This window comes from Salmo salar, chromosome ssa16, assembly GCF_905237065.1.
Source record: "Salmo salar chromosome ssa16, Ssal_v3.1, whole genome shotgun sequence".
Lineage (NCBI taxonomy): Eukaryota > Metazoa > Chordata > Actinopteri > Salmoniformes > Salmonidae > Salmo > Salmo salar.
This window is the reverse complement of record NC_059457.1, coordinates 37,061,811-37,080,406: the sequence shown is the minus strand read 5'-3', so window position 1 is coordinate 37,080,406 and position 18,596 is coordinate 37,061,811. Positions and strand designations below refer to the sequence as shown.

The window sequence follows — 18,596 nt, the reverse complement described above, 5'->3', positions numbered from 1 at the left end:
AGTGGTCCTAAAACGGAGCCTTGAGGAACACCGAAATGTACAGTTGATTTGTCAGAGGACAAACCATCCACAGAGACAAACTGATATCTTTCCGAAAGATAAGATCTAAACCAGGCCATGTTATCAAAAGCAATACTAAGGTCTAGGAGCACGAGGACAGATGCAGAGCCTCGGTCTGACGCCATAAAAAGGTCATTTACCACCTTCACAAGTGCAGTCTCAGTGCTATGATGGGGTCTAAAACCAGACTGAAGCGTTTCGTATACATTGTTTGTCTTCAGGAAGGCAGTGAGTTGCTGCGCAACAGCTTTGTCACAATTTTTTGAGATGAATAGGAGATTCGATATAGGCCGATAGTTTTTTATGTTTTCTGGGTCAAGGTTTGGCTTTTTCAAGAGAGGCTTCAATACTGCCACTTTTAGTGAGTTTGGTACACATCCGGTGGATAGAGAGAGGTTATTATGTTCAACATAGGAGGGCCAAGCACAGGAAGCAGCTCTTTCAGTAGTTTAGTTGGAATAGGGTCCAGTATGCAGCTTGAAGATTTAGAGGCCATGATCATTTTCATCAATGTGTCAAGAGATATAGTACTAAAAAACTTGAGTGTCTCCCTTGATCCTAGGTCCTGGCAGAGTTGTGCAGACTCAGGACAACTGAGCTTTGGAGGAATCCCCAGATTTAAAGAGGAGTTTGCTTTCTAATTATCATGATCTTTTCCTCAAAGAAGTTCATGAATTTATCACTGCTGAAGTGAAAGCCATCCTCTCTTGGGGAATGCTACTTTTTAGTTAGCTTTGCGACAGTATCAAAAATAAATGTTGGATTGTTCTTATTTTCCTCAATTAAGTTGGAAAAATAGGATGATCGAGCAGCAGTGAGGGCTCTTCGATACTGCACGGTACTGTCTTTCCAAGCTAGTTGGAAGACTTCCAGTTTGGTGTAGCGCCATTTCCGGTATTATGGTTTCAGTCAGGACCTGTAATAGAATAGACAGACAGACAGACAGACATGGCTAGCTTTGGGCACCATGTTATTCCTGCCTTACACCTGTGTCATTTACTATTTCGAGATCCATGTTTTGTTTTTACTTCAAATGGATGGCAGTCTGTGTAGAGGTGGATGAGAATTGGGGATTGTCAGCACAGCCCCCTGCCTGCATGTCTGTGCCTGTCTATCTGTCTCTGTGAATGAGCTGCAGCTCTCTGTCTCTCTGCCAGAGTGTCACCTATGGAGCGGCCAAGCTGCCTGGGACTGACTGGGAGGTAGTGTCATCAGACTGGGTTTTTAATTGGACTCTGATTTCTGCTTGTGCTGCAGTGTAGTGTGTGAAGGTGTGACTGTCATAGTTATGGTGAATAGAGGCATGCAGATGCGCCCTCTCTCCTGTTTGAGAGACTATTTAACTGATTTATGTGTTAGAAACACTGATTATACTGTACATATACTAGCAGAATGCAGCTGTTTCCAGGCCATAAAGGAGCAAAATGTCATTCCTGTATAGATAGTGATTGATGACATTATGAGGTCATTTAGAACACTGTGACCAGACAGCTACTATTTAACAAGGTATTTTGGATTTTAAATACCTAGGCTATATGCAAATGCAGAGCTTTGTTTTTCACAAACAACAGGCCATATTCTGTTTTTAGTTCATGACTTCTTTCCAATATGCCAGTATTGCTGCCAGGCTACAGTATATTTGAGGGACATCTAGGCTACATGTATCACTCTCAGGACAGAGGTTATTTTTTATTTTTTTTCAACAGGCAAGTCAGTTAAGAACAAATTATTATTTACAATGACAGCCTACCCCGGCCAAACCAGGATGACCCTGGGCCAATTGTGCACCACCCTATGAGACTCCCAATCACAGCCGGATGTGATGCAACCTGGATTCGAACCAGGGACTGCAGTGACGCCGTGTGCACTGTGATACAGTGCCTTAGACCACAGTGCCTTAGACCGCTGCACCACTCGGGAGCCCTAATCCTTCTCTGTGTTTATCAGAGCAGAATGGTTGCTAAGAGCATGGCTCAAGTTAAAGCCAAGAAGTTGAGTTTCTCCCTACAGCCCAGTGTCCAAAGTTATCTCAATGCCACGCCTTTTTGATTTCCTGCTGTGGAGGGAGACTCCTGATGGTGGTTTATTTTGTGCAGACTGCAGAGAAAAGCTGTGTCACCTTTACATAACTGCTAATTAAAACAAGTTGTGGAAACCTGGACCCCCCTCTGGGTCTGTGAGTTGAGTTCTGGCTCTGGTGGTCGGTCACAGCTGTGTGTAGAGGCCAGGTCATTTATGGTACATATCCTGATATCTATTAAAGCAGGGCCCATGCAGGCAGATCCTCTCAACAGATAGGAAACCTCTATTGCTCCTCTGTCCTGACTTGAGGAAAACCGATGAGCGCTCCGGCAGGAGTCTAGCAACATTTGGATTGTTTTAACTGCAGTTCAAGGGCTGATCCTCATCTTACTTTAGCTCCCACCGCTCCTCCTCTAACATCCCCAGAGCCTTGCTTTCTTCTGTGCTCCAGTGGTTCTTGCTGGCATGAAAACCTCTCAACAGGCTCTTAGCGATCTCTTAATTTGGGCACCGCCATCTTCAGAGCAAGCGGTTATCAGGCTCCTTTTAGATGCTCCGTCTGTTCCGAGTGTTCTCCATCCTTGGTATGCATTCCACCAAAACTCTTCACTGGTTCAGAGCAGCCACTCAAATGCCAAATCTTTTTAAGAAGACCCATGTTTACTTCAAAGATGTCCCATTACATTTTTTTACCTCATCGTAGAAACTAAAAGTAAAAATATATATATATAGATTTTTTATTTGCACTCTGAATAATTGCTATACCAAACCTGATCTTTAGAGATTCTACATGTTCCATTTTGTCTCCTTGTTTTTCCTCTTCCCTCTGGAGGAGAGGTGGCTCATGGTGGTTTGTGTGAGGCCAGTTTCTCCTGCAGTGACCAATGGGGTGAGCATTAACCAGGCCTCTGGTTAAACTTTAACTCCATCAAACCCCCATCTTCCTGTCCTGCTGACCTGAACAGATTCTGTCCCACCCTCTGAACACACAGTCGCACACAGGCCATGACCCCAAACGAAGAAGGCTTGTTTACAGCACCAGAGACAGATTTAGACACAGTGAGCGTCAGGCTATTTCTGCTTGACTCTTATCCCTGTGGTAACTAGCTGTTAAGTGTTCCACCAGGCTATTGGTCTGAAGACTGATTAGACACTATTGTATTACAAAACGCATTGACAGTGAGATCAATCATCAGTTGTTGGGTAATTCTTTAGGACATTGAATATATCTGAAACCAGTCTTGGCCTTGCTACATGATGATCCTGTGCCAGCTGTAGCTGTTATATATTCCCTTCTGATTTACCAGCACTACAGTTCCCTAACTCTCTTAATGGCTAGGGCTCCATTTAGAAATCCCGGGATTGACTTGCAGCAGGGATCTCCTAACTGAGCTGTTTTTGTTTGTCTGTCGACATGGAGACCTTAACTGTGAGACAGCTGATTTGTTGAGCTCCAGGAGGTAAGACGGGCAGCTAAAATCACAAAGTGTGACTGAAGTGAAATGATTAAGCCAGATATGCAATCTAATCACTCCTTGTACGAACAAAATCTGGACCAATGTTCCACCTTTGTGTGTATGTGTGTGTGTGTGTGTTAGAAACATTACCTTGCCGTTACCTCGGTCACAGTGGTGCCAATGGTATCATGTAAAGGCCAAGGTGACTTCTTACAGACAGCCCCCCCCCTCCCAGTCTATGGTAAACAAGTGTAATAGATAAGAAAGGTATTGAATGCATAAAGAATGATTTGCCAAAATTGGAATCTTGTCACGGTAGAGTAGATAAGCTGGAGCACTTTGAAGGTCTCAACTTAAGATGGTATTTCCCTAGTCTAGTGAATGCTTCTGGTGCATAAAGACATGCCCGTGTGGCTCAGTTGGTAGAGCATGGTGTTTGCAATGCCAGGGTTGTGGGTTCGTTTCCCACGGGGGACCAGTACGGAGAAAAAAATGTATGAAATGTATGCATTCACTACTGTAAGTCGCTCTGGATAAGAGCATCTACTAAAATGTAAAAATGTAATGCTCCGAAACTTTGGAGGCTAGTACCACTTTTGTCTCTTGAGCACTACTTTCAGGACTACCGGCTACAAAAAAATATACAAACCTACCGGAGAATATCTTTAATGTAACCGTTACCTAACATAATGATTTGTTCCCACCACATGATGGCTTGGTCATAGTTAGAGAGATACCAGGCTTTGATTAAGAATAATTAAGAATAATTCAGATAGCCCATAGTCTTTGCTATGTACTCTGTTGTCCTGCATATGGCTATCAGCTACACAACCAGTTATGTAATGCTGCAATCTGCAGGAGATGGTGCACATGACCCCTGACCTCTCAGACAGACTGAATGGTCCACAGTACAAAGGTTTTCCCATGTTCCACTGGGAAGTTCCTTAGAGAGTGACACATGCTACATCCTGTTAATGTCACAAGGGTGTGTGTGTGTGCGCGTCGACGCCATCAGCCCCCCATGCACTGTTATCCCTCTGAGTCGGCTCTGTAAATACACACACAGACTCGCAGCAACAACACCACCACCGGGAGGGACATTGACATCCAAACTATTTCTGCAGACCCTTGTGAATGAACATCAGCCCCTGTAGCTCAGATTGTTCATGCATTCCTCCACCATGACGGAGGCATGCACGTGTAACAGCATGAGAGTCTCCACCAGGGCTCCAGCCGTGCTCTTATACCATGATACCTCATAGCTGCCATGCTTTTCATATAATAACTCATAACGGTCATTGTGTTGTGTTGAAAGACATGGGAGTCGTTATCATTTATTCATCGTTTTTTTTTCTTTTTGGGATGTAACCAAATGTAATGTAATGTAATGTAATAAATGGGTTGGCGTTAGCCAGCTAATCCGTAATCACCTAATGCTATTTCAGGCTTCATGTAGGGGATGTGGATGATGCTGTTGTCTCAGCATCATCCACATCCACACTAATTTCCCTCCCTGGTAATTGTGTAGTGCAACAGGGAATTGGCTTACCTAGGCTTGAGCTACAGTATATCAATGCTGTCTCTCTCTCTAGACTTACTGCTGGGGTACTCCCTTGCATTTGATTTGCAGTATGTTAGTTTTGCAGCAGAACTTTAACACTTTATGATTTTCTAAGAGAAATAGACAGTTTAAGTGCAGTTAATGCCTCCCTAACAGAGACCAGAGGTAACAGAGACCAGAGGTAGAGCCTAGCACTGAGGAGTCTGTGGTCTGATGTATTTACTCAGACTAAACAAACAGGTGTCTGGCCTTAGTTGCTGAACTCCACAGAGTTCTCCACTCATTCTGGGATTGATAATAGTTGTCTGTTTTTGTTTAGTGGGACACTCTACTTCTAGGTCTTTAACCTGAGAGATTCTGCAGCCTGCTCTAACTATCTGTGTTGCTGGTCTGTGTTTCACCAGATTGTTAAATCAAGTTAAACTCACTGACCTTGTTCTTGTAGCAGAACAATGTCTCTTTCTACCACACTGAGGTATGTGCCACAATTCCTTTGTTTACTGATTACCCATCCTGGCTACCACCACTGAGGGCACTGAGGCTGTGGTTGCAGAGCAAATCAACTCCACACACAGTCCTCTCATCCACATAGACTGAGACAACAACCCAAGGATGTACACAAACAGAGTAAATATGTTAGTTGTGTCGTGGTTTGTCAGACTACGCGCTCCATTACTGAGTAAAGCCATTATCGGCATTACAATACCTGCAAGCACTTTGTCGCCTTTTTCTGAAATTTTTTCGAGTGCAGAATGATTGGCTGGTCCTTTTTTTGCCGATGCAAATTTTTGGCATTAAAATGCAAAACCAAAAATACAATAAAAATAATAATAATTTCACCTTTATTTAACCAGGTAGGCCAGTTGAGAACAAGTTTTCATTTACAACTGTGACCTGGGCAAGATAAAGCAAAGCAATGCGACAAAAACAACAACACAGAGTTACACATGGGATAAACAAACGTACAGTCAATAACACAATATAAAAATCTGTATACAGTGTGTGCAAATGAAGTAAGGAGGTAAGGCAATAAATAGGCCAATAGTGGCAAAGTAATTACAATTTAGCAATTAACACTGGAGTGATAGATGTGCAGATGAGGATGTGCAAGTAGAAATACTGGTGTGCAAAAGAGCAGAACAACAAAAACAAATATGGGGAAGAGGTAGGTAGTTGGTTGGATGGGCTATTTACAGATGGGCTGTGTACAGCTGCAGCGATCGGTAAGCTGCTCTGACAGCTGACGCTTAAAGTTAGTGAGGGAGATATAAGTCTCCAACTTCCGTGATTTTTGCAATTCGTTCCAGTCATTGGCAGCAGAGAACTGGAAGGAAAGGCGGCCAAAGGAAGTGTTGGCTTTGGGGATGACCAGTGAAATATACCTGCTGGAGCGCGTGCTACGGGTGGGTGTTGCTATGGTGACCAGTGCGCTGAGATAAGGCGGAGCTTTACCTAGCAAAGACTTATAGATGACCTGGAGCCAGTGGGTTTGGCGACGAATATGTAGCGAGGACCAGCCACGAGAGCATACAGGTCGCAGTGGTGGGTAGTATATGGGCTTTGGTGACAAAACGGATGGCACTGTGATAGACTGCATCCAATTTGCTGAGTAGAGTGTTGGAGGCTATTTTGTAAATGACATCGCCGAAGTCAAGGATCGGTAGGATAGTCAGTTTTACGAGGGTATGTTTGGCAGCATGAGTGAAGGAGGCTTTGTTGCGAAATAGGAAGCCGATTCTAGATGTAATTTTGGATTGGAGATGCTTAATGTGAGTCTGGAAGGAGAGTTTACAGTCTAGCCAGACACCTAGATATTTGTAGTTGTCCACATAGTCTAAGTCAGAACCGTCCAGAGTAGTGATGCTAGTCGGGCGGGCGGGTGCGGGCATCGATTGGTTGAAGAGCATGCATTTCGTTTTACTAGCATTTAAGAGCAGTTGGAGGCCACGGAAGGAGTGTTGTATGGCATTGAAGCTCGTCTGGAGGTGTCCAAAGAAGGGCTAGAAGTATACAGAATGGTGTCGTCTGCGTAGAGGTGGATCAAAGAATCACCAGCAGCAAGAGCGACATCATTGATGTATACCGAGAAAAGAGTCGGCCCAAGAATTGAACCCTTTGGCACCCCCATAGAGACTGCCAGAGGTCCGGACAACAGGCCCTCCGATTTGACACACTGAACTCTATCTGAGAAGTAGTTAGTGAACCAGGCGAGGCAGTCATTAGAGAAACCAAGGCTGTTGAGTCTGCCGATAAGAATACGGTGATTGACAGAGTCAAAAGCCTTGGCCAGATCAATGAAGACGGCTGCGCAGTACTGTTTTTTATCGATGGTGGTTATGATATCGTTTAGGACCTTGAGCGTGACTGAGGTGCACCCGTGACCAGCTCGGAAACCGGATTGCATAGCGGAGAAAGTAAGTGTTATGTTAATAAAAACGTTGCTTATATAAATGATAGCAGCAATTTATTTATGCAGAACAGTATTAGTTTACACTGGCTGAACTCGTTCTGTGGTCTATTGTGCAACAACTACAACTTCAGGGCAGTAGCAGCGAGCCAGGCCCTCTTCTCTCACTCCCTTTGAAGATCAGATGTTATTATAGGTTAGTAACGGGTATTTCTCTGGATGTATAGAATAATCTCCAGGCAACGCTACGTCATGCACCACAGGTACCCTGGCCTGTTGTTAAGGATTAATATCAGGGGACCAGAACTTACTACGGAAGCCCTGCAGGTTCATCTACAACTAACATGAAACATATGTGTCCAAATCACTTTCCATGTAATGGAAATCATGAAGGTGTTTTCTGCGATAATCCCACTTGGTCTAGCTTTTGTGTAATTTTTGGTTTTTGCCATGTTTGTGTCTTTGAAAGACATTGGTATGGTTTTGTAACTTTAACAAAAATATGCTGCATGGCAGAGGCAGAGTGTGAAATTCTGAAAGACAAGCTTGGCTAGCATCTAGGGCTGACCCCAATTTGTCGACTGGTCGATACTGTTGGTCGACCAAGATTTTTTTTAACAAATATATAACAAAAAATTATGGCACGCGAGACACATGTCTGATTCATGAGTGGACAAATCCATTAACATCACCAGTGGTACATTTACCATTAATTCCCATAATTTCTAATCTACAATGTTTGTTTTGTTATGGTATATGGTATAGTAGGTCACGCCCTGACCTACTATACCATAGATAACCATGGGCTCTCTATGGTCAGGGCGTGACAGGTTGGATGGGGAGCATCACTGCACAGATATTTTCAGGTCTCTGCAGAAGTCTCTCCAGAGATGTTAGATCAGGTTCAAGTCCGGCCACTCAAGGACATTCAGAGACTTGTCCCGAAGCCACTGCTGCCTTGTCTTGGCTGTGTGCTTAGGGTCAGTGTCCTGTTGGAAGGTGAACCTTCGCCCCCGTCTTAGGTCCTGAGCACACTGGAGCAGGTTTTCATCAAGGATATCTCTGTCCTTTGCTCCGTTCATCTTTCCCTCGATCCTGACTATTCTCCCAGTCCCTGCCATTGAAAAACATCCCCACAGCATGATGCTGCCACCACCATGCTTCACCGTAGGGATGGTGCCAGGTTTCCTCCAGATGTGACACTTGATATTCAGGCCAAAGAGTTCAATCTTGGTTTCATCAGACCAGAGAATGTTCTTTCTCATGGTCTGCGAGTCCTTTAGCTGCCTTTTGGCAAACTCCAAGCGTGCTGTTATGTGCCTTTTACTGAGTGGCTTCCGTCTGGCCACTCTACCGTAAAGGCCTGATTGGTGGAGTGCTGCAGAGATGGTTGTCCTTCTGGAACATTCTCCCATCTCCACAGAGGTACTCTAGAGCTCTACCAGAGTGACCATCAGGTTCTTGTTCACCTCCCTGACCAAGGCCCTTCTCCCCCAATTGCTGATTTTGGCCGGGCGGACAGCTCTAGAAAGAGTCTTGGTGGTTCCAATATTCTTCCATTTAAGAATGATGGAGGCCACTGTGTTCTTGGGGACCTTCAATGCTGTTTTTTTGGTACCCTTCCCAGATCTGTGCCTTGACACAATCCTGTCTCGGAGCTCTAGTGACAATTCCTTCGACCTCATGGCTTGGTTTTTGCTCTGACATGCACTATATAGACAGGTGTGTGCCTTTACAAATCATGTCAAATCAATTGAATTTACCACAGGTGGACTCCAAGTTGTAGAAACATCTCAAGGATGATCAATGGAAACATGATGCACCTGAGCTCAATTTCGGGTCTCATAGCAAAGGGTCTGAATACTTATGTAAATAAGGACTTTCTGTTTTTGATTGTAACATTTCGAAAAATCTGTTTTCATTATGGGGTATTGTGTGTAGATTGATGAGCAGAACTTTTATTTATTCCATTTTAGAGTAAGGCTGTAACATAACAAAATATTGAAAAAGTCAAGGGGTCTGAATACTTTCCCGAATGCACTGTATTATTATTACAGTCTTACCGTTGTCAGTGTAGGAGTTGACACGTTGTTTGTAGAGGGCACTACCTTCATTTCATTCCATTTACTATTTGTCAATTTATTCATTGTCTTTTGTTTTGAGAGATCCTGTCAATCTTGAGTAAGGGCATGCACCTGATTACGCATATTGAAGTAGGACTAATCTATCTGGCTTGCGAGCAAATGTAGGCCTAAAAGTGTGCCCATTTGGGGATCTAATACTACTTCTGATTGTCTTAACTAACAATCACTGTGGAGATTCTCAAAGTATTTTTTTCTTTGCATCAAACAGCAAGTAAACAAAAAATGTTATGTTCTGATCTGGTGGAAACGTCATAAAATAGTCCTACCTGATTTACTTCTTATCCCTTGCGCAAAATAGCCTACAGCTGTGTCTGCCTGTCTGGAGCTCACTGGCTCAGGAAACTCTGAGGACCCAGAATATTTTATACAATGTTGCAAGTTTGCTAGCACAGCTTCGGGCTGGACCAAGTTAATACAAAAGTTGATAAAAATGTTCAAGTTCCTTGCAGACAGGCCATACGTAGCCAATGTGATTTATAGGATATTTATTTTCATCAGGATATTTTCGACCTGCAGGCTGCAATGTTTTTATTTGTTGGCTTTATGTTGGCTATTTTACATATTGGCAATGGCAATAGAAGTTTATTTTAGATTGATATAATTTCATTTAGAATTTTGATTAACCATATGACATTTGATTTTGAGATATGAACACTATTTGAAATTAAATGAAACTGTTCCACAAAAACGTGCATGTAAAAATAATATCTGTGTCACGACTTCTACCGAAGTTGATGCCCCTCCTTGTTCGGGTGGTGTTCGGCGATCGACGTCACCGTTCTTCTAGCCACCATTGATCAGTTTTTCATTTTCCATTGGTTTTGTCTGGTCTCTTTACACACCTGTTTCATATCCCAGTAATTATATGTTGTGTATTTAACCCTCTGCTTCCCCTCATTTCTCTGTCGGTGATTGTTTGTTATGTTATGTACGTGTTGTTTCTGTATCGGTGTGTGACGGGTTATTGTTTACCCGGATTATTTTCTACGTGGGTTTTGGAAATAAATACTCATTTTTTAACCACTCTGTTTTCTCCTGCGCCTGACTTCCCTGCCACCTATATACACGGACTATGACAATCTGGCACGCAGATCAGTAGAAATGTTAGGATAACTTGGCATTCCAAATGGAAAAGGTTGCAAACAGCTGGTGTAGCCTATTACCAGCAACTTCAGGAGCTTAACTGGGCAGCGGAAGGAAAAGGGTCAGGAACAGTTTTTTTTCTTCTTCTGGTTAGGCTGTATTGATCTCTGGCTCCCTCTTTAGTAATTTGTGTGTCTTCATTTTTCATTGCAGTGCTTAAAGCATCAGACAAGCTCAGTAGCCTACATATAGTTGATTTTATTCAAACATAGGGTGTGTCTATATATGGAAAAATACAGGTTTGAACATTTCTACCAATCGATTGGTCGGAAGAGACAACTCTCGGTCGACCAAGATTTTTTTTAGTCTGGGACAGCCCTACTAGCATCTCTCCTTATAGCTTTTTTGACAGCCAGTTGATGACCAGATGCTTTACAGGTCAAGTTCAAGCTCTGTCTGTGTGAGTCAGTATGTATAGGGCTGTGTGTGTCCATCCCTCTGTCCGTCTGTCTTTCTGTCTGCAAGACTGGACTGTGAGGACTTAGGGAGTCAGGATGAGATCAATGTGTATAATTAGAGCCAGCTGATTATCCCTCTATCTTATCTGTGTATCTGACTCCAACAGTAGCACCATTTACGGAGGAAAGAACTAGAAACTGTCCCAGGAACAGTGAGCATGACCTGCCCCATGATGGATGCCCCCTCACTCCTCCAGACTTATTCATGATGCTGGGAGGAGCTGACTCGGAGCTGCTTGTTGTCCATACCCCCTATTTGGATCCCCACTTCCTGTCCTCTCCCCCTCTGGAATGGTGGGCTTTTTATGGGGTTTATGGGGTTTTGGAGCAGACCAAATGTACGGGTCGAGTTACAGCGGTGCCAGAGAGAGTTAGCCAAGGCACACAAACAACAGTTCCCCCTTTCTACTTTTTTGTGAATGCCTTTATACATGGATATGGTGTGGAAAACCACAGCCTTGCTGATTCTGCAGTTTGCCGCTAGTCACTCTCCTGGCCCATCCTATAGTGTTTTTCTACTTCAGGGAGCCACTTTTGTCTCTTTGCGGTTTCTTTTCCTTCGTCATTCTTAATTTCCCCTGTGTAGCCATGTTCGGCAGCTCAAAGTACAGCACTCTGTCAGGCCTTTCTTCCTCCCTCTGACAAACTGTCCCTGCCTGGTCCTGGCTACTGGCAGAGATTGAGATGTTCCTTGCTGGTGGTGATCACTTCATTGCTCAGTATGTGTAGAAGCTGATGATGTATTTGGAATGAGTTCCATGTTAAATCAGCACCTGTTTAGTGAGTGTGAGGCCAACAGCAGCAGGCTGTCTGGTCCCTGTCTGACGTTTGTGGCAGGGGGTCAGCATGTGGCTGGGTCTAAGGCCCTATTCCCACTATGAGAGATGAAGTCTGAGGAGTGGAGTGGCAAAAGAGATTTCTACTTTTCAATTCACACCTCTTTCATTGTGGCTGGCAATGCGACATTCTTGGTCCGGAGCTCATTTTGACCGTAAATATCACAGTAGCCACTAAGCACAAACTATTTAACAATCTGAGCAACCTTTCTTCTATAACATGTTGCAATATTGAATAATGTAACCAAACCATATTACACTCTTGAATAATGCAACAATCCACAAGCATGTGTAGATAATTAAAGTGTTTAATTTCTCGTCCCTACACTTAAATCAGCTGACAATAGGCTATACAGCTCACGCCTGCTGGCTAGCTAGCTAACTAACAGCATGCTTCATGATCAAGTAACGTTAGCATATCAATAATGAATATTTACCTCTCCCATACGAATACAAAAATACAGTAGCATTATCATACAGTGTAATTCATATTATAATATAGGCTACACAGCTAGGTAACATTAGCTAGCAAGCTAGCTAAACAAAATAATTTCTGTATCCTCACATATACTTAGCTAACGTACTTTTGTACATCGCACAGTAACGTACAATTGACCTCATTTTAGCACTGAAAAAACAATACTTCCAGGTCAACTGTAATATGAATACCATTGTAAAACACAATTTCTCCCCTTTCCAGCAAAACAATGATGAGACCTTCATGCTGCCCGTCTTTGCATGATTCAAGAAGGCAATCAGCTCCGTCTGGTCTTTAAAAAAAGCGAAACCTACTGCGTGATAGGGAAAGGGGGAGATAAGCCGTGTGGGGAAACTGCTTTTTGTACCCGATCTGTCCAATTTATCACCTCTAAAATGTAAATAAAACACTACCAAGAGTTTATATAATTTCTCAATACATACCTATTTGAAGGTTTGTGTCGAATTTGAATCGGATTTTTGGGCGGTGCTAAAGTTATCTTCAGAAGTAAACAGCGGCTGTCTCGGCTTTTGAGAGTCATGTTGGCTTGCAGTGATGATGCAAAAAAATTTGGCATTTAGTTGTACAATTGACTAGGTATCCCCCTTACCCAGCCCCTGTCCTTTTTTGTTTTTAATCTGCGGGAGAAGTGCTACACCTGGTGGAGAGAGGCTGTACGACACAGAATGAGTTGCATTATGCATGCTGTACGTTATGTCATGACGCGTCACAATTTAATGTACAGTGTCAGAGGGGTCCGTTTTTTCAACTTTTCTCCAATACTATCGGGCCATTACCATGTCAATCAGCTCTTGAATAGAAACGTAGTTCACACCCCAGATTTTGATGCCATGACAGTCATCACTACAGTCACATTTGTTTTCATTGCAGCCTCGATTGAATACCGCTGTTGCGCAAATTTGTATGGAATGGGGTTAGTCAACAGTAAATGTGTTGGCTGTAGCTGAATGTTGACGTTTAGCTGAACCATATCTAGATAGGCGTTCTTAGGCTTACTCTAGCTACCGTATAAAAGTTACCTTAGACCAAACCAGGCTTTATTTGATCAATATCATGGAAGTCATATGAGATAAAAGCAAATTGCGACTGAAATCGTTGATCATTCCCCGGGGAGCTGCTTCTTGCCTGGACCTCGGTGGCTCAGTGGAGTTGAGCCCAAAAAATGTAATAAACACTGTTGAGATTTAAAGCTACGGCGACAATTTCAGAACGTAACAGGCTGTTACTACAATTTCAAGTAAAAACTCAATTAAACAAATATCAAAAAGGACAATGTCTGTATATTTCAGCTGTTTGAAAAACATTGCTATCCTATGCTAAACAATTGAGTGTTTGCTCAACAAGACATTTCTGTTTACACTGCCCTGCTTAGAGGGGGGCAACTGTCGGGCGAGTGTCGTGTGCTACGTCCAGAGGTAGCGATCGAGACGTGATACGTTTGCAAGTTTACATTGTAGTATATGTGTAGCCGAGAGTATTTTTGCAAAAAGTTTAGTAAGTGTGAAGACCCGCTGAGGCTGGGACTGGGGATGAGGCTGGAGCTGAGGCTGGTACTCACTTTGAGGGTACATGGGGGTTAATCTGGGACTGGAACAGGGGCTTTGATGAGGGATGGGGTAGAATGGGGCTGGTGCTCGAGCTGCAGCAGTGGCTTATAGTGGGGGTTGGGCAGGCAGGGCTATGGCCTGTGCAGTTGTGCTGGTGGTTTTAAAGGGAATTATAGCTGGGAGTTTGACATCACAATGCAGGATTAGAGAGACACTATGTGTGACCGGCACCTACAGGACTGCAATTCAGTTTAAAGTCATATATTCTTCCAAAAACAAATCCGTTTTTCATTTTGTCAGTTGGCATGGGTACACTGTGTGACTTGAGACTCAATAATCAGATTGCCTCTTTAAACTCCCCCCTGCAGAACGTGACTTGAGGCTGATTGCTAAACAATAGTGGGGGGTGGATTATCATCTGAAGTAGACAGAAGGTGGACAAGATAATAATGAGGAGGAAGGTTTTTCCATTTACTCAGCTCCCATTGAATGGTTGCTTCACAGATAAAAAGGACGCCCTAATGGATTGACAAGAGAGAACATTCTCCTCAATGATACAATAAAGAGGCTAGTTGCGACTAGTTCAGTCAGTGTTGCTGTGGTCTGAGTAAGGTCTAGTGTGTGTGGTGCACAGATGTGTTCATGCCCGGGTAGAGCTGGTTAGAGCCCACACCCTGTTGCACGTGGGCATCACACTCGACAGCACACTGAGATTCCAAAGCATGGCAAGGGCACACGCACATAGTCTCAGACCTGCTCTGTTCTCTCAAAACATATACCTGAAGTGAGGTCTGTGTCACAGTCACTCCGTGTTGTGTAGAAGGCAGGCAGCCTCATGCGCGTTTGTTTGTGTGTGTGGTTTTATGCATTGATCAAATACGATGTAACAACTGATGCAAGTTCATAATGAGTTCATAGGACATGATGAAGAAATGCTAAAGAGGAAATAAGTATTGCAGTTGGAAAACTAATGCTACGGTCTCTTTAAAAGTTACCATTGCTCACTGCAGTGCAACATTGTCTGTGTTGTATTTATTGGGCCATAACAGTTTCCCTGCCTGTCTGCCTGTGCATATCTATGGGTCTCTACTTGCCATGCAAAGTGATATGTTTGGGATGAATGGCAGGGCTTGTGCCAGCCAGGCCTGTTAGGCCTCTCTGTTCACTTTTCAATGGAGACACTTCCTGTTGCTGCTTTGAACAGAGCCTCGTCACACAGATCAGCTGACCAGGGATCAGAGTTTGCATTTCATTTGTGACTGACTGGCTCAATTCGGTCTTATGTAGCAAAATTTGAAATTGTGTTTTTTACATTGGATAAAAGTAGAAACTCAGAGCTAGAAAATGGTATATCATACACTGCAGTTGAGGAAAAATAGGAAAGTAATTCTGCTTTGAAAGTTGATAAACTTGTAACCTCACTTTTGAGAAAATTGTCCTTGCATGTTTTGGTACACCTACTGGAGAGCTCTTTGTCTACACCCATTCAAAATCGTTCACACCCTCTTAAGCCTTAGCCCCACCCATCTATTTAAGGATTCACATGAGGCCATATACTAAACAACCAAAGATTTCAAGACAAAAGGCTGGTTTATACTACGGGTGTGTTCGTAAATTCAATCTGGAGTGCCTGAGTGTGATCAGAGTTCGCTTTGGGCATTCATAATCTCAGAGCGTTGTCAGATTGTCCGTGCGTAAATTCAGAGCGTTTCGCTCTCGGAGTGTTCAGAGCACACACTGGACGCTCTAGCCAAGGAGTAGGGTTGATCCGAGCGTTCTGACCTAACAACACCCAAGCTCTAACTGGCTAATGTTGCCTAGCTTACTAGCTACTTCTTGACATAAATGAGGGAACAGCTCATTTTACTCGCCCTAGCAGAGCCGGTTAGGCTGTTTTTATGTTATTCAAAGCATTGGTGACTGCAACTGTGCTGCTGGCAACAATTTAATTACGCTTTTTTGCCAACGTTTACTGACACCGGCCATATTCAACGGGTGTTGAGCATTTGTAAATTCGTCAGTTATTCTGCGCTCTGGCACACTCAGACGAGAGAGCTCTGAAATCGGAGCGAATTTACCAACTATGTCTATCGACAGTTGTCACAGTGACATCATGAAAATTCTATTAAAATGGTTACTTGCATAGTGGAGTCTTTTGCTTAGACATGTAGCTAGCTAGCTAAACAATGAGCCATAATCCCAACTCATAACATTACTACCCTACATGAATCTGCAGGTAGCTAACCAACCAGGTTCGATGTTAGCTAGCTAGCTAACATTAGGCTATAACTAGCAATATGAGATATGAATAATATTACTAAACAGATCATACACGTAATGTTAGCTAGCGAGCCAGACAGCTAATGTTAGCTGGCTAGGTAACAGTACGCTTTAACTTGAAATTAAAATGACTTTCTGACAAAATTAGAAATGTGTAATATCTGGAAATATAGTTAGCTAGACTCTTACCCGTATACATGTACGGACACTTCTCCCTCTGTCACGGATGCCATTGTTGCCTTAGTTTGAAGATGTAATTGGGAGACCGTGTTTTATACAACAGCCTTTTGTGTGTTCTCTTTTTGACTTCATCTGCATATTTGCAATCAAACGCCAGAACTTTCTCCATCTCCTTAGCTGTCATACTCTAATTCCAGCATGCATTCCACTGATTTCAAAACTCGGTCCTCCAGAAATGGGAGAGCAACACTTTTGCATTTCTGCTATGTGATATCTTTCAAAAAGCAGAGTTAGAAATTATAACCTACACATACTGACCAACACATGTTATAGACAGAAGTGTGCTACATGGCAGACCAATCCGAACTCATCTCTCGGCATGTCCAGCCCACTCGTTATCTCAGCCAATCATGGCTAGCGGGAAGGTTCATCACTTTTTCTTCGGCTAAACCAACTAGGCTCATAATTTTTACAATTGTATTCGTATTTACAGATGGCATACACGTTTGTTATTAAGGCACATGAAAGTTCACATGTTCCAGAAGGCTTTTCTGCCAAAAAAGTGTATTTTGATAAAAATAAAAATAAAGTTTACGTTCAAATGGCTATCCTGTGAAGTAGTGACAAACGACATACGCCTAGTTTCCTGAAACAAGTCACATATACATGCAACTGGCATAGATGATTTATGTTGATCATTTTGTAATAAAAAGTTTAACAATTTGTTTAGACCAAGAACTCTACTCCAAATTTGTTTAGACCAAGAACTCTACTCCATGATAATTGAATTATACATTTGACATGTTTAGGCACTTAAAAATCTACAAAGTGGATAGCCAACAACTATCATCGAAACATTGTTAAAGTAATTGTCCAGTGAAAATCTCACTTTTGTTGCCAGCGGTTTAGACATTAATGGCTGTGTGTTGTTATTTTGAGGGGACAGCAAATTTACACTGTTATACAAGCTGTACACTCACTACTTTACATTGTAGCAAAGTGTAATTTCTTCAGTGTTGTCACATGAAAATATATACTCATATTTACAAAAATGTGAGGGGTGTACTCACTTTTGTGAGATACGGTACATATGTAAAGTGCTCAGCTGATCAGAGTCAAGGTCCACCACATCTTCACAGACATTTTTTTCAACCTGTAGTCCATGAAAACAGCATAGAAAATGCTAAAATATTTAGACCTTAATCATTAACAACAAAAGCCCAAACTTCAGGAATGGTCTCTCTCTCTGTCTGCAGTGTTCTACACAGACAAAGAAAGCAGCTAGATTCCTTAGTTTAGGGAAAAGAGAAAAAGGAAGAACAGGGTAGCCATTATAGGCCCAGGTAGCTACATTTCTGTAATGTGCCCTTAATGATGGTTATTAGGCCTGATTTTATCTGTTAAATGCCTCGTCTGAACCCAAGGCTAGTGCTGCCGCAGCCCCACCGCCTTCCATGGTCTGACTTAGGCTGTTGGCCAGTTGTGTGGAGCTGACACAGAGAAGTGGTAGTGTAAGACTATATAATTACTGCTTACCTCATGCTGCCCTCTGCTTTGGGGTTTACTATATTTATTAACTCTGATGTTCTCCCTCTTCTCTCCACAGTGTCCAGTGTCATGAAACTAAATCCACAGCAAGCTCCGCTATATGTAAGTATGTCACTTTAATCCAAAATCGTATTTCTGTCTGTGGTGCATCTGGGAAATGGATTCAAACCATTAAAACCTATTATGGTTGTTGGAATACATTTTCTGTAGATATTAAAGAGTTCTGTTTTGGTGACACATAAATTAAATATTGAAATTTTCATTAAAGGAACCTAAGAATAAAAGACAAATGTATTCATAATATAGATGGTACATAGGATGTATGTGTAAATAACATTGGTTTAAGTGAGTGATAGTCTGTCTGTGCTCTGACAGTGAGGGCCAGTGGGCCAGGTTATAGGGCTGCCCTGGGTAATTGCATGTTGGTATTTTTCTTGGGTTAGAGCATGTTTAA

At 42.7% G+C, this 18,596-nt stretch overlaps 1 protein-coding gene across 1 annotated transcript in view; it reads left to right on the top strand.

Moving 5' to 3' along the window:
• LOC106573623 (A-kinase anchor protein 13) overlaps window positions 1-18,596 on the top strand; it is a 176,411-nt gene that overhangs the window by 31,953 nt on the left and 125,862 nt on the right. Inside the window, exon 2 of the mRNA XM_045697218.1 lies at window positions 18,201-18,244. Within this exon, the coding sequence (XP_045553174.1) occupies window positions 18,201-18,244 (44 nt within the window). The remainder of the gene's footprint in view (window positions 1-18,200; window positions 18,245-18,596) is intronic.